This window comes from Anopheles arabiensis, chromosome 3, assembly GCF_016920715.1.
Source record: "Anopheles arabiensis isolate DONGOLA chromosome 3, AaraD3, whole genome shotgun sequence".
Lineage (NCBI taxonomy): Eukaryota > Metazoa > Arthropoda > Insecta > Diptera > Culicidae > Anopheles > Anopheles arabiensis.
The window spans coordinates 12546664-12574085 of record NC_053518.1 but is presented as its reverse complement, the minus strand read 5'-3'; the positions used below and the strand labels follow the sequence as shown (position 1 = coordinate 12574085).

Here is a 27422-nt window from a genome sequence, read left to right as displayed (position 1 = left end):
AGCAGCCCACTCCCACTAAACACACGCACACACACACACACTCAGATGGAGAGACCTCCCTTTGCAAAAGGGGACCTCCAAACCACGCGAGCGGACACACTCGAACGGGCTCAGCAGCACAACCTTTCCCTAGCACAATCTCAACCAAAATAACCCACGAACACGAGGCTCTCGGGGACTGAAGCTACGGTCCCCCTCAACATCTAATTAACACACTTTTGGCACCACAATACACTTGGACTCCTTTGCTTTGCGGTTCGGCTCGGTACGGAGCAGAGCGGTTTCTTTGTGTTTTTGCTGTTCGCCCTCAAATGTGTTCTCTCGGTCGGCAGCTCTGCTGACGACAGCTGACGAAGACGAAGAGCTTGCGGTCCGAAATGCGGTCTCCAAATTCCATTCATGTACCCACACACACACACATACACACTCCGGGGAGTCTTTGCTCCAACGGACTCCTTATGTAACAGTCGCACTCACTCACTGACGCGTGGTTTTGGTACCGATTAACCTACCGAACACACTGTGGTTAGGAGGGTTACACTACTACAGCAACCACTCTACGGCAGCGCTACCTCTCCAGAGGGGATCAAAACTTTAAATGACCCTTCCAAAAGCTCGCCCAGAGAACAACACTCTGTCTGCGTAAGAATTTCTGTCTTCAACTCGGCTCTCAACTCTCAGCTGTTTAGCCCACGCTTCTCAGCCAAAGATCCCGCCAGCGCCAGCCGCAATCGGTAAACCTTTCGGTCCAACGTTTCGAACAGTTCTGCTCGCCAACCGCGACTGCCTGCCGGAGCGTACTGGTCGTCTGAAAAGTTTCAGCGAAACAGCGCGATTTCACGCTTTCGTTCCGCCCCTCGTGCCCTGCGTATATCCTTCACCACCAACCTGCGCCATCTACGCGAAGGTGATGTGAGCTGTACATGACGAGGCACCGGTTTTCGTATGTACCTCCGAAACACATATATCGCACCACACACACATACACATTGAACGCACCAGCTACTAACACCACACCGTGACCGTTTGCCGTGTACTAAAAACCGTGGCCACACACTACCCTCCTCCACATACACACAGGAAATGATTTCCCACAACGGCGCCTTCGTCTTCCAATGATTTTCAGGACCTCCGTTTCGTCATCGTTACCAAGCTACCAACACACACACAGACACACTCAGCCCGAGGGTAAGAGCTTGAGCTAAACCACATAAGAAACCACAAATTACACGACCACGATCCACCCCAACTACTGCTACTACCCGACCCGACGGAAGCTTGCAGGAGTTGTTTTTCGCGTCCAAACAACATTGTGTATCCATCGAACGGCGGCGTCCGTATGTGGGGGCCGTGACGAGACAACATCGAAGGCTCGTCCGTTTTGCCCGGGGTTTGACAAACTGATCGTGGCGTTTTTTTTTCCTTTTTTGGGGAAATACCGGTCACCATTGACTACCGGAAGTGTCGCGTGGAAATTCCTGCGTGACCGAATGTTTGTAACCTGTAACCTGGAATGTGCTCGCTCTCTCCCTATCTCTCTCTCTCCCCGATTGCGATTGTTTTTGGGGTGAAGTAGAGCCTATCGGGATTCAAGTAGATCCTGGAGCATTACAATTCTTGATAAAGATCTTGATAAATCTGCCAACAACTTGCTACAAAGGACCCTCTGCTTGTAGAAAGTTGACAGTAATCCAGTATTTGAAATGAGTAGACATTACTGGAATTACAAAGAGACTGGTAATCATAGATGTTCATGTAGTTCAATCTATAGCTACAACTAATATCCTATTAACTTTATCACTTATATCATTTCCTTTTGTACCCACAAATAACTGTACAACAGCTTAGTTTTATCCCCAACTCTTTCCTATAACTCACCTGTCTATTTCTAGTATCCTATATCTATATCCCCACGTTGCTCACCAACCGCTAGCCCGAATGTTGCAGTCTTCGTCTGACACTACCCACTGCAACTGCAATTGCAACTGCACCTAACACAATCCCGCTCACTCTGTCCGTTCGTTATTCGCGATGGGTTTCTCTCGCTCACCCGCCTGCCCTTGCATAGGAAAGGGCTTGGCGGTACATTCCAGCACACAATTCGCACACCGTTTCATGTGCCCAGGAAGGGCACTGGTAGTACAATTTTGGCCGTTACGGCCCTTACCGGTCGAGCATAATTTGCATAATCGATTCAGTATGTACTTTTTCGCCGAGGGGTTTTTAATGTTGTGTTTGTGTGTGTGTTTGTAACGGCCGCTCTAGCCGCGTGGCACGTCATGCTGGATGGATGAATGTGTTTGCAGAAATACAAAAAAGAGAGAGAGAGGAAACACTGCTGAACCTTCCGATGAACTGCCACGACCTCGAACATATGACCGGTCAATGCGTTTTTCCATTGGTGGCGAAGGTGTGACCAAAAAAACATACATTTTGATACCATTTCGCAAGCGAAAATTGCTTTGCGCTCTCGCCGGACAAATGAAGCAATTATTTGCAAAGAAAGCCAAACTCTAATCAAAATTTCCCAAAAAAGCGGACGCAGTTGCTGCTTTCCTTTTTCGAGCGTCCTTCAGCCCGCCAAGACAACCACGATACGCACAATAAAAAGGACGACTTGTGCGTTACATTGCGTCCCGGTTGACGGCAACCCAACACAGGAACCTGGGCGATGGGATTTATATTTTGTTTAATCGAACTATTTGTAGACCGTCCGCAAGCGCTCTAATCGGGGCAACGCAAAAAAAGCATCTCCCTCCTCTATTCTAGCATATCCATACTATTATGATCCTCCCAACTGAAAGCCATTCGACCCAGTCATGCTTCACCGTCGGGGACCCCTTTTGAAACCGTGCAATCGGGAACCGAGGGTGAAAGTGTTTTGTTGTTATGCGTATCGCGTGGAAATTGTTTGTCAAAATATGTTTACAATCAGCGGTGGCAGGTCGTGTGCTGTTCGCGCTGTAAGGAGGACGCTGCTACGCTTGTTACTATCTACCGGCAGGCGGTTCGTGCTTCCCTATTCCTATGCACACGACCGAAAGTGCAAATACCAACACATTGTAGCGAGCGTTGTAAGACACTCACACCACGCCGCGCTTTCTACGTTGCTTAGTTGTTAGGGAGTTACGTTTGGCATTTTCCAACTGAGGGGGGAGAGGGTTTGGACAAAAGGTAAGAGTTGGTGCCGTGACTTACTCCGTTCTGAAAAAGTTGTAAAAGTATTCGAACATGGCGAAAGACATTAGCTCATGGTTTTGGCGTCGTTTTTTGTGCTCAAGGTACAAGGACCTTAAAATAATAAACGGAAACTTAGTTAATAACGCTTCTTTGAAGATCTGCTGGACTCTCTAAGAGTTCTTGCAAGTCTTGCAAGTGGAAATGCACGACTCTTGCCAGTTTCAACTCTAAACTCTACCAATTCCTAACTTATATTTATTCTTGTATTTGGCATAACATCCTAAGCGGACATACCGGCATGTTAGGCTTTCGAGACTTATTCAGTACCACACCACCAGATAGTCAGTCCATGATGGTCCATATTACTGTTGGATTTCTTGGAATCTTTCGTTGAAATTCATTCAAACAAATCTATAAAATTCATCAATCTATTAACATTCATACATCTCCAGGGATTAGTGAATCTTGAGAGATGTATTATTTTGAAAATATTGAATTTTCGCGATCCTATAATACAGCGGTCAACTCGACACGACTTAACATCATGCCCGTCTCCTCGTAGCTAAACAAACTATTCGGCTCCGTGGTACTTGGCAAGTCTCGAAAGCCTGTATAGACTGGCGTGGTCATGCTTCTACGGTAGGTTGCTACGTCAAGAAGAAGAAGAAGAAGAATAAGAAGCTCAAGCTCTGAAGCTTAATGTTTGGAGATCTATGAATCTCTAGAGATTCTAGATCTGTAAATCTTGGAGATTATTAATATTTGAGATCTTTCCAATTGAGATTCAGATTCATAATCAGATTCAGATTAAATAATTTCAATGATTCATTTAGAATAAAAATCCGAATCAGATTTACTCACCACTAGTCCATATGAGGCTTGAGTCCATGACAGTTGATGACTGTACCTCGGTCCCACCCTTCCCATTGTGATGCTAAGCTTCCAAACTATTAATAAATAATTATGATTCCTTGCAGTGTTGGTGTTAACTATTGACTAATAATAATGATTCCTTGAAGTGTTTAAGCTACATTAACTAAGCTCAACCCAATAACATCAAACAACTTCGCAATAATTGCGTTGTATTCAAACGTCAAGCCTCAAATCGATCTTGAAAATCCTGATTAGATACGTTTCGACTATCAAACTATCTATAAATCACCCCGCACTTTCTCAAGCACCGTATCTTCGTCATCATCATGTATTCCACTACAAAGCCATCGTTAACCCCAATTTCCTGCCTCCTCCCAAAAGGATCAAAAGGTACATCCACGGTACAAAGCAAATCGCAGGTATGTGTCTGTGTGTGTGTTGCGATTCGTTCCGCAGAACTGCATGTAAAATACATTGCCTGCCTTGCGCGCAAAAGGAGGTCACGGGGTGAAGTGAAAAAATAGCCCGAAAAATCCGAAAAGAAAATCAGCGACCACAGAAATCATCAACCCACCCATCCATTGTGTCCCATTCATCGCTGCCAAACGATAAGAATCCTTCGCCAAGGCAGCCAATCATCGTGTGTAGACACACACACACCCAAACACATCAGCAGCCGTAAACCGTGAACGAAACCACCGCCATGCAGCAGGTCCCAATCCTTGCTCGATGAAGCGTCCTTTCTGCTTCGACGAAAGCTCCTGGCTCACACGGGTAAGAACGCGCGACGCGACTGGCAACAGACAGACAGACGCAGCGAGTGATTTGGATGCGATTATCGTTCTATTAGTCAGGCCCCCCGTGGGGGGGAAGTTTGATCGTTTACTATTTACCATACATTCGGTGGACGGCGTAGTTCGCAAAAAGAAACACTCCAGGACGATTTAGGGGACTTTCCTTGGGTTTTCCGCCCGCTCATCCAGCACAAAGTAGGGCATCCTATTAAGGCGTAGTTGAGAACAAGTGCAAACAGGTCTCGAACAGGGTTCAATAATACCTTTTGCGTGGACAAGGAGACCAGTGCAAAGGTACTTTTTAAGGGATATTTCAACAATCCAAAGTTTTAGAACGAGACCTTTAAAAAGACAAATAGCACCACCAAGATAATCTGGTCCCACGTCGTCTAGACAAGGTTTATAACGTTTCGTTCCATTCCGGCTACACCCAGGCCAGGTTATCGCTCTTTAGCAGGGACTTTTTGGTGTGTGTCGTTGTTGTTTGCTCACCCGTTTTGTTTGTTGGTAGAGGAGCGTTGATTTTGGCAGTTTTCTCAAGCAATTGCCCCTTTGGCACCCTAGGATAACGTTGTTTTCTACTCTTTATCTTGAACAAACGATCCTTTACCCAAATTATCGGTTTTTTTATAACCCCGTTGCTGGGCACTTGAGAAGTTCTGTTTTTTCTAGGTAATATGATAAAAAAGCAAACCTTCTCCTGCATAGAAAGTGGTGGCGCTTGTTCTTTAGCTTCTACAATACTACCCGCGATCGTCTACGGTTTTTTTCTGTGTACAATTTGCTACCCGTTTTGTGACCGATCGTGTCATAAACCGTTCCAAACCGTTATCGTACCTGCCCGGCAAACTGGTTCAGTACCTACATCACGCTTTGACCTTAACTGAATTCCTAACGATCGTTGGACGCCACAAAAAGTAGAAGAGCGCCCGCGTTCCCATTGCCAATTCGAGTGAATAAACAATCGCCCAAGAGGCCAATTCTGGGGCTGACTTGTTAGATAATCAGCTACGTTTGGAGTTGATGTTTGCACACACACAAGTACACACAGAGAAGTGCTTGTAAACAATCTTATCAAAACAGCCGGTAAGACACAGTTTGTCGGTCGGTCGGCATCGGACGCTTCGCCACAGACCTAAGGACGGCTCTATTTTTAATAAGGGGGGCCGGTTTCTTATTCCAACCACGGGAGGGTGCTCTTCGCATTTCGCTCAACTCCATTCAACTTTACGACCACCGATAGCGCGTATATTAAGAACCCACCGGGGATGGGGTGATAAGAAAGGGCACGCCATTTATGACGCGTCGTCTGATAGTACTGAAACTGCAACGATTACGCGGCGCGTTTAGTTAGTCGGTGGCCGCCGGTGCGCGAACAGCAGCTCCCTCGATCACAACAAGTGGTTACGCGTTCGTCTGTCACTGTACGCAGCCGGACACGCAATTACGCGAAAGTGCAACGGTGCATCAAAACTGCAGTGTGTTTGTGCATTTGACCTTGTTACGCGCGCTTGTGTTTCCGCCTTTTTGTGACGGTGCAGGCATCATGGCATCATTACGTTTGCTTGCCCATTACCAATACCAGCGTGCGGCTTGGTACAGCAGGTAAGGGGTGAAGAGGTTTGCCCAAGCCCAACGATCGACGATCGTTAGTGACGGATGGGTATTGGAGGGGTGTTACACATCATGCTCATGATCACAAACGGGCAGCATGTACAGTGAGTTTGCCGAGATGCCGACTGCCCAGCAAGCTGATGTTTGTCGATTGAATAATTCTGTCTATTTTGAATGTGTGTATGAGCTTGTCGGCTGAGAATAACTGAAAATGGTGCTAATTGAAAGAGGAAATAAGTGCACAAGACATATGCTTGCGTGAGGCAGATTTGGATATATATTCGATTGAATTGTGATGATTTTACGTTGCATATTGCTGTTATTAAACACAACTTCCCCAAAACAAAACAAAACAGCAAAGTGTATTCCTTCTTTGAAGTGCAAGCTAACGACCTGACCATATAATTGTCATTGTAGTGCAGCGTATTAAGTGCTAATTTTCATATTAATAATTCAAACATACTAAATAAGAAAAAAATGATTGATACTGTAGGGTTAGGGGCAACGCAATGATACAATCGTTGCGTGTTTGACAGTGGTCGATGTCTATCATGTGTTCGAATTTTTCATCGAAATAAGCCCCCCTAAGCCAGGGTGACATTGCGTTAGGCCATATAAGAAAATAAGAAAAAAAATGAAAGTAACGTTAGGACATTTTCTACACAGCTTCAAACAGTTGTATCTTTTCTAAAGTTCATTCGGCAGTCAATATATTGCACGAATTTAAGAATGTAATTGCTGGTCGTAATTCTTAAGCCTAAAGATTGAACTTCATAAACAAGAAAAAGCTTACTCTCCACAAGTGAAAAACAAGAATTCTGTTTTGTGAATTCGGATGACTTATAAGAGTAAGAATTGATTTGTTCTTAATTTAGTTTTTTTTTTGTAAATTATTATTATGTATAACTTCTTAAGAGGTGTACATTATTCAGCCTGTCAGTTGAATATGTGTCTGCTAGTTGCATTGCTACACATTGAAGAGAAGTGAAGTATTTCCCAATCGGATCTTCTTCACATTGAAAGGACAAACATAACAATGCGTATCCATCTCAACATATAGCATGTGATATTATATAGAAAAACATTGACTATCAAAATTCTTCTACTGATCTGAAAAGCTTTAAATATTCGCACCCTGCTGTCTGCTGAAGGATCACGTTAATTATTCACTAAACGTTTTATAATGGATTTGATTGATAATTAATTAATTTAAGCCTATGATGAGCACAATTTTCCTCGATGTTTCAGTTGTTTTCCGACTCTTTTTGGATGCTTCCCAATTTTTTTTGGATTCGTACCACGATTTATTGAGCGAAGGACAGGGTTTTTTAAATGTTTTAATTGATTTTCAATAATTCCATGTAAATAACTCGTAAGATGAGCCCAATACAATACGAGAAACCAGCATGGGAAACCCTATATCAATATCATTAAGATTTTTTGAAGATTAAATGATGTCTATAAACGAAACCGGTAAAAGAAGAGGACAATTTTAAAGGCTTTATAGACTTAATTGGGGCCCAACGGTGCCACTGTCGTCAAGTTATACGATCTAAAAATATACCCGCGCGTGGGTTCAAATCTCCCTTACCTAGGACACTAATCAGCTACTGATAACTAAGGTAGGGCTCGACCAACTGCGATCGTTATGCCTCATAACGAAGAATAAGTAATATAGATAAGGAAATAACTTTGCGATAAATCCGTGTTATGGGGGATTTTTGACATTAAAAAAAATGCGATTTTAAATCTTTAAGTTGACGAAATAGCCACGCTTACATCAGCCTACATATGATCTTACTATCGATTATAATCACCCTGATTTAAATTTACTCTACAAACTACCTCACTCAAACTAGAGTCCTACAATCAATCCGCACCCAATCAACGGACGCCACTGGAGTAGCGCACGAGAAAGCCCAAAGCTACGTGCATCATATCGGCAGCAAACCGCTGGTCTATCGCAATGTCGGCCAACATCTACGCCTGGCCGCGGAACGGTTCCCCAACAATGAAGCGATCGTGTCCTGCCATGAAGCCGGCGCCAGGCTCACGTACGCTGCCGTCCTAGACAAGGTAAGCCGCTTACACTGCTCTGGACACATACACACACACACACAGACATAGGCGTCGACAGCTTAATTAAATGCCCGAAATGCCCGGCGGCTCCTTCCGTTTCGTCCTGCGAGAGCCAATTAAGATCAATTACGCCCTCGGACGAGGACGCACTTTTGCCCCTAATTTACCATAAACTGTCCTCTAGTTTTTGTTTTTGCGAATGAAACTTCACCTCACCTTTCTCTCCTTCTGTCTCGTTCGCGTTCGTGCACAGGTAGATCGGCTGGCCGCCGCCTTCCATCAGCTCGGTCTGCGGCAGGGCGATCGCGTCGGTATCTGGGCGCCGAATGGGACACTCTTCTACCTCACCAATCTGGCGGCGGCGCGTGCCGGCATGATCACGGTAAGCATAACACGGCCTAACGGCATTTGCATCTTACGGTCTCAGGCTCGAGACAATCCAATCGACGTACGGTGCCACCGCCGTGTACACGTCCGGGTACGTTTCAAGACACTGTTTCGGGCCGAAGGAGAGCAATCCGTACAGGACGTACCGCTCGCTCGGGCCCACGACCTGTACCGACTGAAGCGGTGTGGCGGCCATGTTGAACGTGCAAACGCCGGCCGATGGATTGTCCCGGCGGATGCAGATCTGGCCGTACGTTTTCTCCAGCGGCACGTCCTGGTCGTTGTACGCGTCCTGGCAGCCGACCGATTCGATCGAGCTCGGGAAGCTCCGGTACAGGGTGGTGCTGGTGCTACGGGCCAGCCACCCGGTGCGGATGTAGTAGGAGGGTTTGTGTGATTTCAGGGCGGTCGAAAACGGTAGACAGATCGGTTTGATGTTGTCTAGTGGAGCAAACAAAAATTTAAAAAAAATGTTTAAGAAGAGCAAACACAGTAGGGTGTGGAGACGACTCACCTTGATTAATGTTCGCTTCCTGCTGCAGCCGGATCAGTGCCAGATCGTTCGCAAAGGCTGGATTGTTGAAGCCGGGATGGACGATTATCTCTTCAATCCCGACCGCTTGCACCGGTGGCTGACACTCTTGCCTGCCCTGGACGAACGCACAGTCCGGATTCGTTACCGTATCATACTCTCCCAAACGTACGCCAAGACTAACCAGGAAAAAGAAGATAAATTAGACTCCTTCCGAACATCTTTCCCCGCTGGTCCCTATAACTCACATTTGATTCGCATTCGACGAGAGCGACACACACTGTGCCGCCGTCAGCACGTAACGGCGCGTGATGAGCGTCGCCTGGCACAGCACCCGCCGCTGCCCGGTAGCGCTCTGCACGTACTCGATCACACCCAGCCACGGGTAGCCTTGAAAAACTGGTTTCCCATCTTCCGGCGTGCCCGGGTAGCTGTTCGCACCGCACACATCGAGCGCCAGCAGCTGCTGCTTGTTGATGACCGCCGCCGAGTACGGATTACTCTGCGTGCCGCTCGTGTACCGATTGATCCAATCGAGGTACGTGGCCACATCGCTAAACCCGGCAAAGTCGGCCGACTGACAGTTTTGCCCACTAAACGAAACAATCCCCCGGATGTACCAGCGATTCTCGATCTCAAAGTACATGCCACCGCCACTGTCACCACCGCAGACCGTCGTTCCTGTTCGTATTAAGAGAAGAAAACAGGTTAACAGGCTCATCGAATTTGCAAGCTTTTAATCTTACACGAAAATCCTCACCATTGCGAAACCCGGCACAGAACACGTTCCGCGTCAGCACACGCCCGAACAGATTCCGATTGCTCTCCAGGCACGTTTGCGTATCGACGATCGGCATGTACGCCACGCGCAACCGATCCGCCACCTCGCCGATCTCCGTAATGCCAAACCCAACCACCGTACCGACGCGCCCGATCAGCTGCCCAATGTCCGTCCGGGCCCGGTCCCACAGGCACACCGGCTGCACGTACTCCGTAAACCGAATGTCCGTCGCCAGCTTGATCAGCGCAATGTCGTTCCGCACCTGCGCCGCACTGTACTCCTCGTGCACGATGATCCGCTCGGCCTGATGCTCCTGGGTGTGGCTTTCCGCCGCGTACAGGTACGTCCGGCCAACCTGCACCGACAGCCGGTCCACCGTAATGACGCCCTGATTCAGCTGCACACAGTGAGCAGCTGTCAAAACAACAATCGTAGTAACCACAGGGGCGTAGTTGGTGTGTGTGTGTGTGTGTTTCGGTCGATCTTACCTGTTAAGATTGTGTTCTGATTGATGATGGCACCACCGCACTGATACATGAACGAGCGTTCGATCCGATGGAAGATGGCCGCGTGCCATGGCCACTGGCCGGAAATGGCATCCTCACCACCGAGAATTAGCTTCGCGTAGTCGACCTTGCGCTCGCCGCACCCCTGGCCCAGCACGGAATGCACTACTGTCAACAACGCAGCAAACAGCACGCCACGAACAGTCGCCATGGATACCCAATCGGATGAACGGTTCGGTCACAACTGAGCGAAGAAAGAATTGGCACGCTGTAGATGATGGTCGCCAAATTCTTGATACAATAGCACAAAACCTGTTCTCCTCCTGGTCTGGTTCTGGTTTTGGGGGAATTCACGCTCGTCGCGTGTTGTTTACAGTTGTCTGCTGACGCAATCGCTCAGCAGGTGCGACCCAACTTCACCTTATCGTCTGGGGAAGTCTCGCTTTTTTGGGACATTGATCTTTGGATCGTTCGTTGGCGCTAAAGAGTGAGAGTGTTCATCTCTATGTCTATCTCTACAAACAAGTTTTGTTACTTCCTGGCTACTTGGATGGTCCCTTGCGATATGAGCTGAACCAGATGCACGATCAGTATTTAGACCAGAATAATACAAAAGCAGGGTCGAGTTCAGGATCAGTTCCAAGAATGGGGATTAAGCACGGTATCAATTTCGGGAGTGGTATGGAAGCAGGATTAGTTCCAGCAAAGGTATGGGTTCAGAATCATTTCCGAGACCGGTATTAGTTTTAGTACTAGTTTGGGGTTGGGATATATTCCAGGAATAGTATGGGCTCAAGATCAGTTCCCGGATCGGTACGGAATTGGAATCATTGGGATATTATAGTATATTTTCAAAATCAGTTCCAAGATCGATATAGAGTCAAGATCAGCCATAGATCCGGTGTATATTCAGAAATAGTTTCCAGGATTTTCAGGAACCATATGGGCTTAATATCAATTCTAGGACCGATATGAATTTGAGACATGTACTACGAATGCTGAGGGTTTAAAATCAGTCTCATGACCAGTATGAGTTTAAGATCAATTCTATGACCAGCAAGGGTGTAGCATCAGTTACAGCTGTGCTCTCCAACCTTTCTTAGGATCACTGACCGCTTGTGTGTGACCAAATCTTTCGCGGACCACATCTGTTTACGCCACGGATCACAGGTTGAAGACCACTGAGTTACAGGACCGATAAGAGTTAAATATTAGTTTCAAGATTAAGCTCAGTTCCAGAGAAGATATTAGTTCAGGATCAGTTCCAGGAACAATATGGATCCTAGAACTAGTAATGCTCTACAATCAGTATCTATTGGTGTACCCTGCGGAATGTAGATTGGCTCTTGTAAATTCAGATATAAAAAAACATTCGCCCTCACCCTGGGTCATTTATGTACTCCCAAAAATGATTTGCCAGGAGCCCTGTACCTAAATCAACTAGTGAGTACAAATATATTTTACAACTCTTTTGCAGGTTGGCATCAACCCAGCCTACCAAGTGCCGGAGCTGGAGTACGCACTTCAAAAGGTCGGTGTGAAGGCGCTCGTTGCTGCGGAAGGCTACCGGCAGCAGAACTACTACGGCATGATCTCCCACATTGCACCGGAACTGGCCTCCTCCAAGCCGGGAGAGCTAAAGAGCAAAGCACTGCCCGAACTGTCTGCCGTTATCATTGAGAGTCAGAAGAGTTTACCGTATGTTGGGGGGATGCGATCCTCCTTTGTACGCAAAGATCTAACTAATTGAAATCCGACTCTTTCAGTGGTGCCATTAAATTCAGCGAACTATTTGAACTACCCTCGGAGCAGGCCATCAGCAAGATTGAGATGCTACAGTCCAAGATCATGCCGGACAGTGGCGTCAATCTGCAGTTCACGTCCGGCACAACGGGCCACCCGAAGGCGGCCCTCATGTCCCACTTTGGGTTCGTCAACAATGGCCTACACATTGGCAACAGGAACGAGATGGATCAGAAGATGCATCGCCTCTGTGTACAAGTTCCCCTCTTCCATGCGTTCGGAATGGTCATCGCAATTATGGCGGCCCTTTCATACGGCTCGACCCTCGTACTGCCAACTGCCGGGTTTAAGGCGGCCGATTCCTTGGCTGCCATTGTACGGGAAAGGTATGAGAGTGTAAAATGGAGGGCTATGTGACTGTTATAATTGACCTCCTCTCCGCTTCATTCCAGATGCTCCATCATTCTTGGTACACCGACCATGTACGTGGACCTGGTGCGGCGGATCGTCGAGAGTGGAGCCAAGCTCGACACGCCCGAAATTGCCGTCACCGGTGGGGCCACCTGCTCGCCCAAGCTGTTTGCTGACATCAAGCACACGCTGGGCGTGCGGAAGGTAAAGACCGTGTTCGGCTTGACGGAAACGACGGCCGTCATCTTCCAATCCCTGTTTGAGGAAAGCCCCGAGGATGTGCAGCAAACGGTCGGCCACGTGACGGACCATTACGAGGCGAAGGTGATCGATCGGGACGGGCATATCGTACCGTTCGGGACGGCCGGTGAGCTGTGCGTGAGGGGCTACAGTACGATGCTTGGCTATTGGGGTGACGAGAAAAAGACGAAGGAAACGATCGACGCGGATCGGTGGTTGCGCACGGGCGATCAGTTTATGCTGCGCGAGGATGGTTACGGGAAGATTGTGGGCCGGCTAAAGGAGGTCGTTATACGCGGTGGTGAAAACATCTACCCGAAGGAGGTGGAAGACTATCTGAACACCTATCCGAAGATACTGGAGGTGCACTGTATCGGTGTGCCGGACGAGCGTACGGGCGAGGAGCTGTGTGCGTTCGTGCGGCTGAAGGATCCGGAGGAGACGATCGATCGGGAGGAGATTAAGCGGTACTGCGAGGGCAAGCTGGCGTACTACAAGGTGCCCAAGTACGTGCGGGTGCTGAACGATCTGCCCAAGACGACGTCCGGGAAGGTGCAAAAGTTTAAGCTGGGGCAACTGTTCGCCGCGGAACGGTAACGGGTAACGGTCGTTGTACTAAAAATGGGCATTTTTGTGGGGTTGATACACATACTTCTAATAAAGGTTTGATTAAGTTACACTTATTAATAACTTTTTAAACTATTTTGAAGTAAGAATATGAACATTTTTTTTAGCAATAGTAAAATTAATTTAAATGTTCTAAAATCATACGAGCGAGTGTGAAATATTTCGTGAAACTTTTCACTCAAACTGCAAATTTTAAATTTTGAAATGTTGCGTACAAGAAAACCGTTGGTTACGAGACACGTCAAAGAGCTAGTTTAACTACATTCCATCCAAAAGACAGAAAGGAACGGATATTAAACAAAACAAAAAAGGGTCAAAATTTCGGTCTCTTTTTTTTAAATGAAAATGACAAAACAGCCATAATATTCACTTTGCAATATGCATTACAGTTTGCATTAATCTGTATTTTAAACTCAAATGGATCATCGCAGGTTTGCTTTTCTCTCGTGATTTAGCTCTCTCTCTCTCTCTCTCTCGGCGGCAGACCCATGCAGGTGCAACCTTTTTGCAATGGAGTTTGCATTTGCAAGACAATCAAGACAATCTTTGCTACTAACACATTCGGCTTTGGGTTAAATTATTCACTTGTTTTGTTTTGTTCTTTTTTTATAGAATCTGAGTAGTAGATAAAGTTTACAATAAGGGGGCTTTTTCTTTCAATCTCTCTCTTTCTCTCTCTCACACATATTTTCCAAGAAACTTATGCACTTATACCACATTCATGTTCAGCTTCGTTCACTATTTACCAAACCAGTAATTGAAGTAGTTGAAGAACACTTTCATAATGTTGGGTGTGTTTTGCATGTATGTGTGTATGGTGTTTAGTAGTGTGTATAGATTGTAATCGTAGCTCCTTCCATGTAAACGCTCGTATCGTCTCTAAGTAAGGGAATGGAAAATTTCATTTCCCAACAAATTATTACACTTTATTTTCTACCGTTTTTTCTTTCTCTCTTTCGTTTTCTTACGGATTGCGCTTACAAATGCTCCACGCTACTTGTCCACTTTCAAGTTTTATCAGCAAACTAGATCCCGGTAATGGTTACCGCGATCGGACAAATCTACGTTCCAAAAAATCTACAAACACGAAACCAAACCACACGCGATCCTCTCGCAGGTTTGCGTTCGCTTCTTCCACACAACTCAACGCACTGCACTGGGGCCGGCCGAATGTGGGGAGCATTAAACCCGACCATCGACGACCCAACAGTGCTGTGAATTGTGGTCACAAATTTTACAAACAACATAACAGCGTAACAAGTTAAGGGTTAAAGGTTATACAGTGGAAACATATACACATAAAGATAAAAGGGGAAGAATCGTTCTGCATTGTCCAGTGCTTAAGGTTAAAAAGAAAAACATGATGTCGCGTTGCGAATGTCACGTTGCGACCCAATTCAAGGTTATTCGATCAAAGGAGAGGAGAGGGAAGTAGGAGAGAAGGGATACTAACAATGGTTGTGGTTTTAAATTTGTTTTGATTTAATCGCTACTACTATACACCTAAGCTATGGTCCGGAAAGAACACACATACTAATTCGCTCAACCTTCTCTAACACAATGTTTCGCGTCCATTGAGCCAAATATATAGCGCTGCTAAGTGTTTGCAGTATTTTATACAGACACACACACAGAGCGTGAGGGTCAGCGATGAACCCGATTGTAGGATTCTTCCCAAAGACGATCGGCTTCTAACGACAGTTTCCATCCAGACAGACAGCGATTGATCGAGGACATCGAGCAAGCGGGAGCCTCTTTTGCCATGGCAGAGCGCGAATTGCAGCTTTGTTTTTGCACACGAAGAAAGGCTTAAATGTAATCCGAACCGACCCGAAGTGGAACCAACACACACACCCGCCCACAAAAAAAATCCAAAGACAATCTGTTCTCATTTGCAATTATGTATCTCGCACTCTCTGTCTCTCTCTCTGTTTCTTATTTTCTTCGATTAAATAGTCTCTTTCTCAGTAGTGTGATGCCATTATTAGTAGTAACAGTAGTATTTGATTTCCGTGTGTGTGTCGTAGCTATCTCGCGTGTGTGTGTTTGGGTTTTTTATATATATATATATATAAGAGTGGGGAGAGGTTTTCGCGCTAATTCTATTAACGACAAATTAAACGACTGGTAATAATAGTAGGACACTAAACAAACTTACGCGCTAAACAAAAACATAGGGAAATATTAATCATCATAACAACTAATAAGCAACTCGAGCAACTCTTGAAGTTTTTCTTTTTGTAAGGTGATGAGAACCAGAAGTACTTAACCTAACATCTAACCCTTCGGTTAACACGCACACATTCGATTGTTTGCATTTTTGTTGTGGTTTTGTCGCTCGAACCCGATTGATCCTCAAATCGGTTTTCCGGAAAACAGAAAATGCAAATCACGTGAGCGGAATCATTATGACCCGCGCTTTTTACCCGTCGTATTGCGTGGAGGAAAAGGGAGGGCAAAGGGCAACGGGAAGTATTCGTCTCCCACCGTATGTTTCACACCGTTCGTCTCTCGCGCCACTGCGCCGATCCGTGTACCGACTACTCTTAAAGAATAATGTGTTTCACTTTTGTCGCAATGGTCGCCCCCCTCCCTGCTGCTGCTCTCCCACGTGCCCTCTCTGTCGCTGTCCGCCCTAAAAACTGTCGTCGTCTTGTCATACGTTCGATTCCGACCCGGGATCGCCATCCTCCGACCAGCTCACCTCCATCGGCGTACCGTCGTGCGGCTCGTCGCCGCCCCCGTTCAGGCTGGCCACGATCTTCTTCATCAGTGCGTCCTCGAGCGAGACGTTCGAATGGCGCCGCCGGTGCTGGGACGGATGCTCGTCCGACGAGTTCGCCGCACCCTCCACCGTGTCGTCGTGCTCGTTGTTCATCCGCTCGCTGCTCCGCTTGCCACTGTGCAGGGGGCTGTTGTCGTGGCTGCTGCTGCTGCTCCCCGTCGCCGACGATAGGCTGGCCTCGGAGATGCACGACGAAGACGAGCCCGACGACGACGTTGACAGCGCTTCGTCGTCCGAGTTGGAGCCCGATACGAGCGCCTCACCCGCTCCCTCCTTCAGCGCACTGCCGGCATTGCGCGTAAACTCGCATCGCTTTTCCCGCGCCGTCAGCCCGCCCCCACTGCCAGACGCCTTGGACGAACTGCCGACGCCCCCCATGAGTGCGGTCGTGTCGCAGGTAATGAGGCCACGGTTTTCCTTGCTCTTCTTGAAGTGGGGCGTCTTGTCGCGGTGAAAGATTTCGACCGGCGGATCGGCAATGTTGGCCTCACCGGCCCCGTTTGGCGGGCAACGAGCGAACGGACTGTCCGGTTCGCTCAGAAACTCCGTCTCCTCCAGGAACAAATCTTTCGCCCGATTATGGTGCTGCTGCTGCTCGGCGAACGGTTTGCCCGTGCCGATCAAATCCAGCTCCTCGGTCAGGTAGCGCTTGTGGGCGTACGGGGAGCTGCTGTACAGTGGCTGCTCCTTCCACGACGAGCCCGGCAGGTCCACCATGCGCAGCGAGGGTTTGCACGGGACCCCTGCCGGCGGGCAGGGCGATGCCGAGGCGCCCGAGTTCGAGCGCACGATCTTCTTTGGTGGTTCGGCCGCCTTGATGCTCACCGACTTGGAGCGCAACCGGTGGGACGGGGCGCCCGAGTGCGGTGGCTTTACCGCGGCCGCCGACAGGTCGCTGGAGTGCTGCTTCAGGATGGAGGCGGCCGAGCTCGACTGCTGGATGCCGCTGGTGGTTTGGTTCAGGCCGGCGCACTTTGGCCGCTTGGCCACCGAGTCGTACGCGGCGCTCGAGCGGAACGAGCCGGCCCGGCGGACCATGCGCGAGGCCGACACCTCCGGCGGCTCGTCGTCGATCTCGAGCACCCAAGAGACGGAGTCACTCTTCTCCACCATGCCCTTGATGACAGGCGAGGTCGGCGGGGAAATGTCGTCCATGTCGAAGAACCGGTCCGAGCAGCTCGACCGCGACTGGTTGTGGCTCAGCTGGTGCTGGTGGTGCGAGACCGACTGGTCCAGGCTCGATTTCGTCGCGTTCATCATGAAGCTGGAATTCTCGTGGTAGCTCTTGGACAGCTCGGCGTACGCTAGCGTGAACTTTTCCGAGTTTTGCTTGAGCCGCCACTGGAGCTCCTCGTTGTGCAGCGACAGCCGGCTCTTGATCTTCGTCTCCTGGTTTAGGTTGTCCTGCAAATGCTTCAACTTTTGCTGCAGCTCTCTGTAGGGTAGGACAAACGGAACAAAATGAACGGAAAATTAGTATAAATGCAAACAAGAAGGCGCACCTTCGCTCTCTCTCTCCGTTCGAACACTTACTTTTCTTCCTCCGTTTTGGTCTTCAGCTGCACCTCCAGATCCTCGATGCGCGACTCGAGCGCGGAAATTTTCGTCAGCGCACCGGGCAGATCCTTCGCGTCCCGCTCGTACTCCTGCGTCTGCTTGCGCAGCTCGGAAATTTCGCGCTGCTTCAGGTCGAGCACGCAGCGCAAACTGTCCACCTCGTCCTGCAGCACCTGCAGGTGGTTGATGTTGCCGGACGATCGGTTCAGCTGCAGCGGATTGCCCGACACGTTCATCGTGTTGCCGCTGCTGGCCGCTGCCGTACCACTGCCGGTCTGGCTGCAGGCCGGTTCCACCGAACCGTTCCGGCTCTGCCGCAGCACCACACACTCATCCTTCGTGATCGTGAGCTTCTCCTCCAGCTCGCGCTCCTTGCGCTCGGTTTCGCGGCGCATCCGCTCCATCTCGCGGTGCAGCCCGTTGATCTGGTCGGTGAGGTCGCGTTCGCGCATGGCCGCCGCCTGCAACCGCTCGCTGAAGGCCAGCTCGCTGGAGTGTACCTTATCGCGCAGCTCGTTCTCGGTGCAGCTGAGCGCGTTGATTCGCTGCAGCAGGTCCAGCTCGCGGGCGCGAGCGCTTTCCAGCTGCTCCGCCTGGTCGGCCAGCTTCGCCTCGTAGCCATCGATGCGCGCCAGCAGCTCGCGGCTGTGGGACTCTTTCGCGAGCAGTTGCGCTTCCAGTGCGGTAATCCGGTCGTCCGCACTGCGCTGCTGCTCACTGAGACAGGTTTCAACTGCGAAGTGAAGAAAAGGCACAATTTGTTAATAAAAATAACTCATAAAAACACACACACACTGCGGATGCGTTTCGTCCTTACCTTTGCTCAGCTCACAGCGATGCAGCTCCTGCAGCTCTGTTTCGCGCTCCGTCGTTTCTAGCAGCTGCTGCTTCAGCGTTTGGCTGTTGGTGCGCTCCTCGTCCAGTATGGACTTGGTTTCCAGCAGGTCGGCAGAGGTCTTCTTGTGTGCCGCCTTGATCGTGGGACAGGAGAAGGCATCCAACTGTAACCGAGGTGGGAAAAGAAAAACACATTAATTAGACATGATTGCACTTCGATAAACGTTTGCACACATTTTCAGACACTAGAACGAAACGAAACGCACCAAAAAGAAATGGAACCTTCGAAACATCACGCAAACAACCATCAGCCAGCCACAAGCCTTCGCCTTTGCGCACCGATCGACGATCAACTCGGCAATGGTCGGACTCGCAAAACTCAATCACAGTGCAATCGAACCAAAACGCTTAATTTTTGCAACCAACTTCGTCGTTGCGTTGCTCTCATCCAGCCAGGTTCCCGTTCCGGCTGATTGAGCAGGTCTTGTGTTACACCCGCGCGTTGCTACACTCGTGACTAACCGATCGCCGTTGCACCCAGAAACACACAGCCCCAGAGATCGTTTGCCGAGCTTGTCACCAGCTTGCAGGAAATCATGTGCAGATGGGATCAAATAAACATCACGGTAGTGTGTGTGCGTTATTTCTCTTTTCACACCGACAAAACCCAAGCAAAAGCCCTGTACAAGAGAAGGGACAAATCGCTTTTGCAGGTGGGAGAGGAGATTGTTACCTGTGCCCGTGGGATTATCCAAAAACCATGGTAAATGCGTGCGAAATAAGCGTTTGATTTTCGATGATTATAATCCCTGTCCCAAAATGGGCATTTTTCGTTATTGTGTTTGTAACGGTTTTTTTGTTGTTGTTTTTTTTTTGTGGCAGGACTTTTGCCAGGTATGAGCATATGAGCTTTCGGGGTCCCGATCGGTTCAGTGTAACCTTTTTTTTTTGTGAGGTGCTTATGAATAAATTTGCATGCCACTTTTTCTGCACACCAGCTGGTCGGGTTTATGACCTGCAGGAAAACGTCCATGAGGATTTTCTTTTGCCAAAAAGTCTGTTTTACAATTACACCGTTCCTTAAGACACTGGAGGTAAAGGCTGCATATTTCTGGAGCTAGTTCACGACACTTACCACTATTAAATCGTACTCAATCATGTTGACAAGATGTCCCCAAACGATCAAGTAGGCACAGTCGTCACACCACCGTCACTAACTCCAAACCAAACAGTCACCACAGAACCACAAGAGAACTCTCCCCTAACTACTTCTCAATTGATCACAGACGTTGTCGCCTCCCGTACACACACTGCTCCGCTACTCTATTCTTCTTCACAGGCACATTGCACTATCTGCACACACGGTTCCTTCGATTCCTCTTACACAGTTCTATCAAAAGACGATTTGTCTCGACACACCTCGACACCTTCCCAAGACGAGTGTGTTCACATTAGTTCGTCTGTTCAGCGCGACTGTTCAACCGAGACTGATCCCTCCACGAGCAAACGAGTCTGGACACAGTGGGTGAAGGACACGTTTCGGCTGGGCGAGAGCGTCTGATGACGAGACTACCCCATGCAGTGATATTATCCTTCCTGTCTGCGCTACCTGCGGAACTACCCAGGCAAACCGTGAGCGAGAGCAACCAAAATTCGCTTTCCTTTTCTATTCACCTTTTGCTTAGAATATTGGCCTGTATGCTAAAAACAGAAGAAAACATTCAAGGTACACGGATACCCGTGGGGTAGATTGGCCCTTCGTGTAGGAGCAAACAGGTACAACACCAGCAAAGGCGAATTATCATCTGCCCTACCTTCCGAACAGGTCGTTGATCCACGCGTTTGCTCCCCTTGGCATATCTTCCGTAGCACAGGACACAGCACAGAACGACAACAATAACACACACTAACTGCAGCTCTTTAGCTAAATCGAACGGTAAAGAATCGTTGATCATCTTCTCTGCGGTAAGCATGCCTGCTTGCGTTTTGTTTTCAGCCAACTCCAAAGCACGCCACGACAAATCAACTGTCACTGTGGCACAGGGAGCGCGCGCTCTGTACACTAAACGTCAAATGTCCACAATCAGCTGGTGCTGGTGCTTGCAAATTCCACGCTGCCCAAAGCCCTGCTCATCCCCATGGCTCATCGGGGTTTGTGATAACGCGCGGGCCAGCAGTTGGTATTATCGATAAATCGACAACGTACGATGATAATTTGTTCAAAGTAAACAAAAATAAAGTGCGTTTCTGCATCGGTTAACTCGGTAGAAGAGATAGGGCTTTGCGCTCGAAACCAGTCACGCGGTGAGTAGAATACACCCTTCATCTTACATCGTCATACAGCACCACCACCACCAGGAAGGAATGAAGCAGGTTTTTCCAAAATTCCCAAACACTTTCCAAAAAGGGGAAAAAGGGTTTTGGAAATGTACACTTTTACAGCATACGGCAGAACCGGTGGTTTGCACGGGTTACAAATAAAGTTGGTAAATATTGAAAAGGGGTATCCGATCGGGTGGTTTGCTGTCCATTTTATGGACTCTGCTGCAGTGAGCAATGGAGGAAGAGTTGTAAAAACGGTGCTGATTTTATTAACCAAAGCGCATTGTGCATTTTAAACTCGTTGGTGCAATGTGACGACCGCCGGTGATTCTTCCTCTCGAGCGAAGAGACATAATTATTTAGTTAAATGAGGGCACTATCAGTGGCAGACACTGAGGATCAAACTCATTAGAGAGATGAGCACAAAACTTAGCATGAGCACATGAGTAACAGGTACAACAGGTAAGTTGTATCCGAAGTATAAAATAAAGTACAAATTAACATACAATTTCACAGCGAGCAAGCGTAACACGTAATTTCCAGGCTACAAGAAGGATCCTTGCACTCATTACGCTCCCTAAAAGAAGGAAATTTCCACGAAGATGTTAAATTGCCGAATTATTTAAATTCATATTTACATCCACCTCCAAGCCGTCCCATCCCATGGGGGTCACGCACAGATTATCAGCACCTAAGAACAGATAATCCGCACGGTAAATAGGAATATCCCACCATCATACCGTGCCGCATCCTTTTCGTTACCAACGAGCCATCCAAAAGCATTCACATAACTGGACCAGGGCCTGGGTCGGGTCATGGGTGATCTTTATTTGGGGGATTTTCGTACGGGAAGAAAAGACTAAATCCACTTAACCATCCGCCATACAACAATACGTACTCGCGCGCTCGTGAAGTACATACCGAACCGAGAGGACACTTCAGAGGAGTTCGGGGCGAATTCTTTTCCCCTAATAATGACCACCTCACATGGGTGAAATGGGACCGAGGAGCTTTGCTTGCTCAACAACACAAAAGAAATAGCGTTCTTTTGTCTGTAGCGTTAAGCTAGGAGGATGATTTTCGGTACTTTCCTGCCAATATTCCAATATCGTGTCGCCTCACATATGGTTTGCGAATCCCTGCGGGAGGGAAAATCTGGATCTGTGGCCCAAAAAATTTACATTTGTCCAAGTTCGATCCACAAGCTCGTAACGAATCAAATATACCCGGTCTGCTAAAAAAATAACAGCGCCCCTAATCTCCCGAACAGTCTATGCAACGCCTGTACCTGGAAAGGACATACATACAGATCGGAGTTCCACCAGTTCTGCCACCTTTCCCAAAAACCATAACCATCGGAAAGCGGATTTCACTCGCATTCGAATTTAATTTACATTTTTAATAACCCTCTGCCTGGATAACGCTCGTCCATGCGGGAGGATCCTTCACTAAACTTCCCTTTACCGAGTTTCCCACACAGAATCACAGAGTGCAGAGTATCACCACCTGTGAATTATTGATTTTATTAGAGGTTTACTTTACACTCCTCATTTGCATATGCCGGTCGGGATGGTGTGTGTGCAGGCAAAAGGCTGAGGCTCGGGACTGCACTTGATGAACCATTCTTTTCGTTGGAATCTGCCTCTCAAGCACGGCGGTGGTGATTGCAACATGCATCCTACAAGCAAGCGCTACTACTACTACTGCTGCTGCTGCTGTCTTTTCTTCTGATGACACATTTGCATTTTATCACATGCGGGCCACACATTATCAGGCTATAACACATACGCTGGAGAGATCTGGACGGGTGGGAAACTGCAACACTCCCGTGTGCTAAGGCGGGAATCTGGAGAAGCACAGGCAAACCTGCACTTGAACGAATCATTTCTCGTCTACAACCCATCCCGCGCTTTAGTGTACCATTTTCATACGACACACCGTATGGGGAAAACCAGCACTATACCAGTGTGCTCGAAGGAAAAACTTTCACACACCATAACCGAGCACCTAGAGTGGAGATGATGATGGGATCCGGTTTTGTTATTCTAATTTTTAGAGCAAATAATTGCACAGGTTTTGAAATGGAATTGAACAATGTAAAAATGGGAATGGAGTAGCAGCGGTGTGCAGTAAAAATTGTGCACCACCCGTAATACTACTACACGGGAAGAAACCGAGCCTCTCCCTTCGATGATGTCGTGGCGTTGTCATGGCAGAGTGTGAACAGCTGGTAAATATTCATGAGATAAGTGCAATCAACGGTTTTGGGGGTTTCCCGGTGCTCGCTAGATGCACCTACCACGTTGAATGGGATGGTGCGATAATTTGATGTATCCTACAGGTTCTCACGGTGGGAAAATGGGCCAATAACAGGATGTTTTGAAATGCTAAATGTGTCGCTTTTAGGGAAAGGTGTGTACGCTTTGTACATTGTAAATTCACACGGTAATGTGACAAGATTGCAAGGATAGGAACTTCGCCGTCGAAAGGACTTGCTCGTATCAGTCGATCACGTTCTTGAAACTTGGAACCTTGGAACCTTGCTCCTGAAACTGGATTTTCCAACTGGAAACTGGATCAAGTATGGGGTTCGTAGTTAGTAGATAAACTATTACGTGTTTCTTATCTTATCTTATCTTATCTAGTCAAAGCCATAACTGCGGCACGATGTTTGAATACACTAATGATACCCGGGACTGTGGATTTTGAATTAATCTCTTGCGGTACTCTTTATGAAGACCAAAACGTCAGCGGAAAGGTGACAGACGGATCGAGCAAGTGTGCCGCCATCATGTGTTTCAGTACCTCAGCCCCGAGTATCGGCAACTAATTGAAGCATTGTTTTGGTTCATCCTGTTTTGGTCTTGTCATTTAGTCTTAGTCCTCAATTTGGTTTTAATTACACATGACACATATGATACATAACTGTATGCTATCGTGTAGTCTAGTTGTAGAGGCACAGGATCGCGTAGAATCTAAAATCGGTCAGATCCTTCCATTTGTATAAATGAATTGAAGGAAGAACTGTATTCATCTAACTGATCTGTTTTATTTTATGATTCTACAATAATTTAATCCGTTTCTCTTTACATTTGAAAATTCCCAATTTAACAAGAGAACTGTAGTCTTTATCCTATATCTATATCTATATCCTCAACTCCCCACGTTCCAAAGCAAATGTTCACTGTAGTATAGAGGAAAAAAAAACCTGTGAACATTAAACCGAAACTAATTCTGTTTGGCAAGTATAGAAATGAAACATTTATTTTCCTACCCCGTAGAAAAATACGCTCATAAGGTAAGGTAACTGGCAGGACAAAACCACCTGTCCGTTGCCGTTACCGTGCGACCATATTATGTCATAAACCTCCACCACCGGCACGGCTGCTTTCATGATTTGCTGGACCCGTTGCTTTGTACCGGGTCCGCAACATAAAATATTTAAGCAAATGCCCGCCCACTTATCGCACCTTTTGCCGCATTTCTCTCGCCTCTCGCCAACAATGGTCGGCCGCTGTGGACGCATTCTCCGCAGGGTAATATATAGTTCAAAGCTTCACACGCACACGGTGCAATACAGCAGCAGCATTACGCACACCACATTGCCGATGCATCCTTTCTGTGTCATTGCCGATGTCCGAAGGGAACGAGGATCGTTAAGCAATTGGGTCACAGCCGTGTTCGGAAAGATCGTTTTACCTTACTTTCCTTTGCTTTATTGTAACAATCATCCTGCAAAACTGTGCTCCTCTTGTCTGCAGTATGTGTGAAAGCTTCATCGATGAGTAATCGAAATCGACGCGATCATCGCTGCAAACATAAGTCAAATCCGGGATGTTGCTAGCCAACGAGAGCATTATAATTCACTGGCGATGATTCAACATTTGCCTACCTCAAACTCAGCATGTTCCTTCGTGTTGCTCCGATTAGCTACCAAACCCCTTTCGATGCATGTTGCGATTCGTTGACAGTGGCAAAACTGCAGGGCATTTGTCCAGCGCTACCTGCTGCCCAACCGCAACATGTCCCCGCACCAAGAAGAACTGGAGCATAAATCATTGGATTTGTACCTATCCGCTAGCCCACCGGGGGCATTTGGCAATCGGTGACGATAGAAGCTAAAGTAAACAACTTCACCAATGTGTGCGCAATCACAACGCTCCGGTTGTTTTTGTGCACGGAAACGACCGCGCGCGGGCTACAATAACAACCCCGTATCCTGTCGGGACGGATACATCCCGCCCGGAGATACCTTGTCGAATCGGAAATGTCAAACATGGGTCCGTGCTGTGGTGCGATCACGGGATGCACCAGCCGCAGGATGTTTATTGTATTGGACGGTAGAACGAATTAGGTTAGGTCGAGTGTTTGCTCAACAACAGCTCTATGCACTTTTCGCGCTGCTGCGTTGATGTTGTTGCTGTTTGTCAAAGCTAAACCTCCCGTTTGATGCGGTTTCGTTTGCGGTAATGGAAGGGGACAATATTGCACAGAGCAAATGAAGCATGAAAAACTGTAAACTGCGTTTGCCATCTACTTACATTAAAAACTAGGTATTGTACTAAAACTCCCAACGCTTCCACACCCTTCTGGGCATGGCTGAGCATGGCAAGGTCGACCAGTTCCGATCCTTTGCTCTCGCTGTGATGGGGTGCCGTTTCACGGTGACGACCGTTGCGGTGCTGCTGCTGGTGTAGTTGATCACAGTTCGGTTCCTTTCCTGCCGCCACCGGCGTCCCGGCAGTCGCCACGAGCGGCGTCGAGCAGGCGGATGGTAGTATCGTCAGTATCGATTGCACTTCCGGAGTGCTGGTCGCACTGTTCGCCCCGGCAGCGACCCCTTTTGCCCGCTCGCCCACCTCGCAGATTAGCAGCGGGGAGCTGGTCTTGTCCAGTATGATCGTGCCGTTGCGCTGGATCGCTTTGACGGTTGCGTTGCTGGCCGCCGAAGCAGTAGTCGTGTTGTTGGCCACCACGCCGCTGCCGCCGCCGCCTCCATTGACCGCATGCTGGAGATGGTGGGACAGGTGCGATGGTGGTGGTGGTGGGGTTGCGTGATGATTCGTCGCCGTGGTCGGGACCGCGCTTGTCGACCGTAGCAGCGTCGATTTGGCCAGCGTCGGTTTCGGCGAGTGGTTGCTGCCAGCGACCGTACCGGCAGTGGCCGCCGCGGCAGCCGATTTCGTGGTCGCCGTCGCCCCAGCAAGACGATTGTGATCTGAAAGGGAGAAAAGACAGGAAAGAAGAGGGAAATCATGTTTAATACCCAAGAAATGAAAGAAAAACCTACATTAAAGTGCTTTGTGTTTATGGTGCTATCGCTATAAAATCAACGCATAAAGAATAAATTCTCATCTCATTCATAATTAAAGTCTAGCGGTGCGCTCATGTGAGCGCCTTATTAGATGTAAACAAACGTCCAGTTCGGGTCAGTTGAACTTTACCACCGCACACGGAACAAAAACTGCATATTTCAAGTACTCTCACGCGTACGGGGTTTTTGTGATTGTGTGTGTAGTAATTTTCTAGCTAGAAAAAGAAAAACTCGAAAGCAAACACTTAAACACTGCGCAGCATGTGTGTTCATTCAACCTGTTCCGGTTGGGTGCGCTTTATTCGGGTTTTGGGGAGGAAAAATATATACCAAGTTTCACCGCCACCAACGACCACACTCGGACAAGATCGAGCAGGATAAGACGTTACGAGCGAAATGTAAGACGTTCAATGTTTATCCAAACAGTAGCCTTTTTGTGGCGTGTGCACTTGGGTCCCGCAGCGTGTAATGCAAATACGTTTCTCCAAGGGTGCGTATTACATGCTTTAAGTTTATTGAATGGGTTATAAATTCTTGAGTTGTCGGGCAACACAACGCCGCCACTCGGTGAGCTATGAAACATAATCGCGATAAAGAATCGATCATGCAATATGCCGACATACACTAGTTGCCCTTGTTTGGGGAGGCTTGGAAAGAGAAGAATTGGTATGGTGTGTAGGGTGTACTGTTGAGGAAAAATATGGTTTGATTGACTTAATGCAATCTAAACAGCCGCAAATGCAAATGTTATGTTAATTATTAGCAGCTTTCCCATTAAAACAGTAATTAAAATCGATTTACGCACGTGAGTGAGCGAGTGATCATTCAATTTATTGCTAT

General features: G+C 47.8%; 4 protein-coding genes across 10 annotated transcripts in view; 1 reads left to right on the top strand and 3 right to left on the bottom strand.

Annotated features, from left to right (window-relative positions):
* Positions 1-783, bottom strand: part of LOC120901394 (serine/threonine-protein phosphatase 6 regulatory ankyrin repeat subunit A) — a 49674-nt gene extending 48891 nt beyond the window's left edge. For all 3 annotated transcript variants that reach the window (XM_040309306.1, XM_040309308.1, XM_040309307.1), the window contains exon 1: positions 513-783. The gene's annotated coding sequence lies outside the window, so the exon portion shown is untranslated. The remainder of the gene's footprint in view (positions 1-512) is intronic.
* Positions 784-6184: 5401 nt separating this feature from the next.
* Positions 6185-14086, top strand: LOC120903490 (medium-chain acyl-CoA ligase ACSF2, mitochondrial). The gene is made up of 6 exons (XM_040312955.1): positions 6185-6452; positions 8321-8537; positions 8794-8922; positions 12224-12444; positions 12513-12875; positions 12942-14086. Exons 1-6 carry the CDS (start codon positions 6394-6396, stop codon positions 13735-13737), a joined length of 1785 nt encoding a protein of 594 aa, XP_040168889.1. The 5' UTR covers positions 6185-6393; the 3' UTR covers positions 13738-14086.
* Positions 8916-11348, bottom strand: LOC120903491 (CLIP domain-containing serine protease B15-like). Its single transcript, XM_040312956.1, has 5 exons — positions 10729-11348; positions 10220-10654; positions 9708-10140; positions 9442-9638; positions 8916-9368 (listed from the first exon to the last, which is right to left on the bottom strand). The coding sequence occupies exons 1-5, from the start codon at positions 10955-10957 to the stop codon at positions 8956-8958; spliced, it is 1707 nt and encodes a 568-aa protein (XP_040168890.1). The 5' UTR covers positions 10958-11348; the 3' UTR covers positions 8916-8955.
* Positions 14087-14132: 46 nt separating the features above from the next.
* Positions 14133-27422, bottom strand: part of LOC120903489 — a 154688-nt gene continuing 141398 nt past the window's right edge. For all 5 annotated transcript variants that reach the window (XM_040312953.1, XM_040312949.1, XM_040312950.1 and 2 more), the window contains 4 exons: positions 25810-26486; positions 18927-19110; positions 18086-18842; positions 14133-17987 (listed from right to left, as the gene is read on the bottom strand). In XM_040312953.1, coding sequence (XP_040168887.1) covers positions 16424-17987; positions 18086-18842; positions 18927-19110; positions 25810-26486 — 3182 coding nt within the window. In that variant the 3' untranslated portion in view covers positions 14133-16423. The remainder of the gene's footprint in view (positions 17988-18085; positions 18843-18926; positions 19111-25809; positions 26487-27422) is intronic.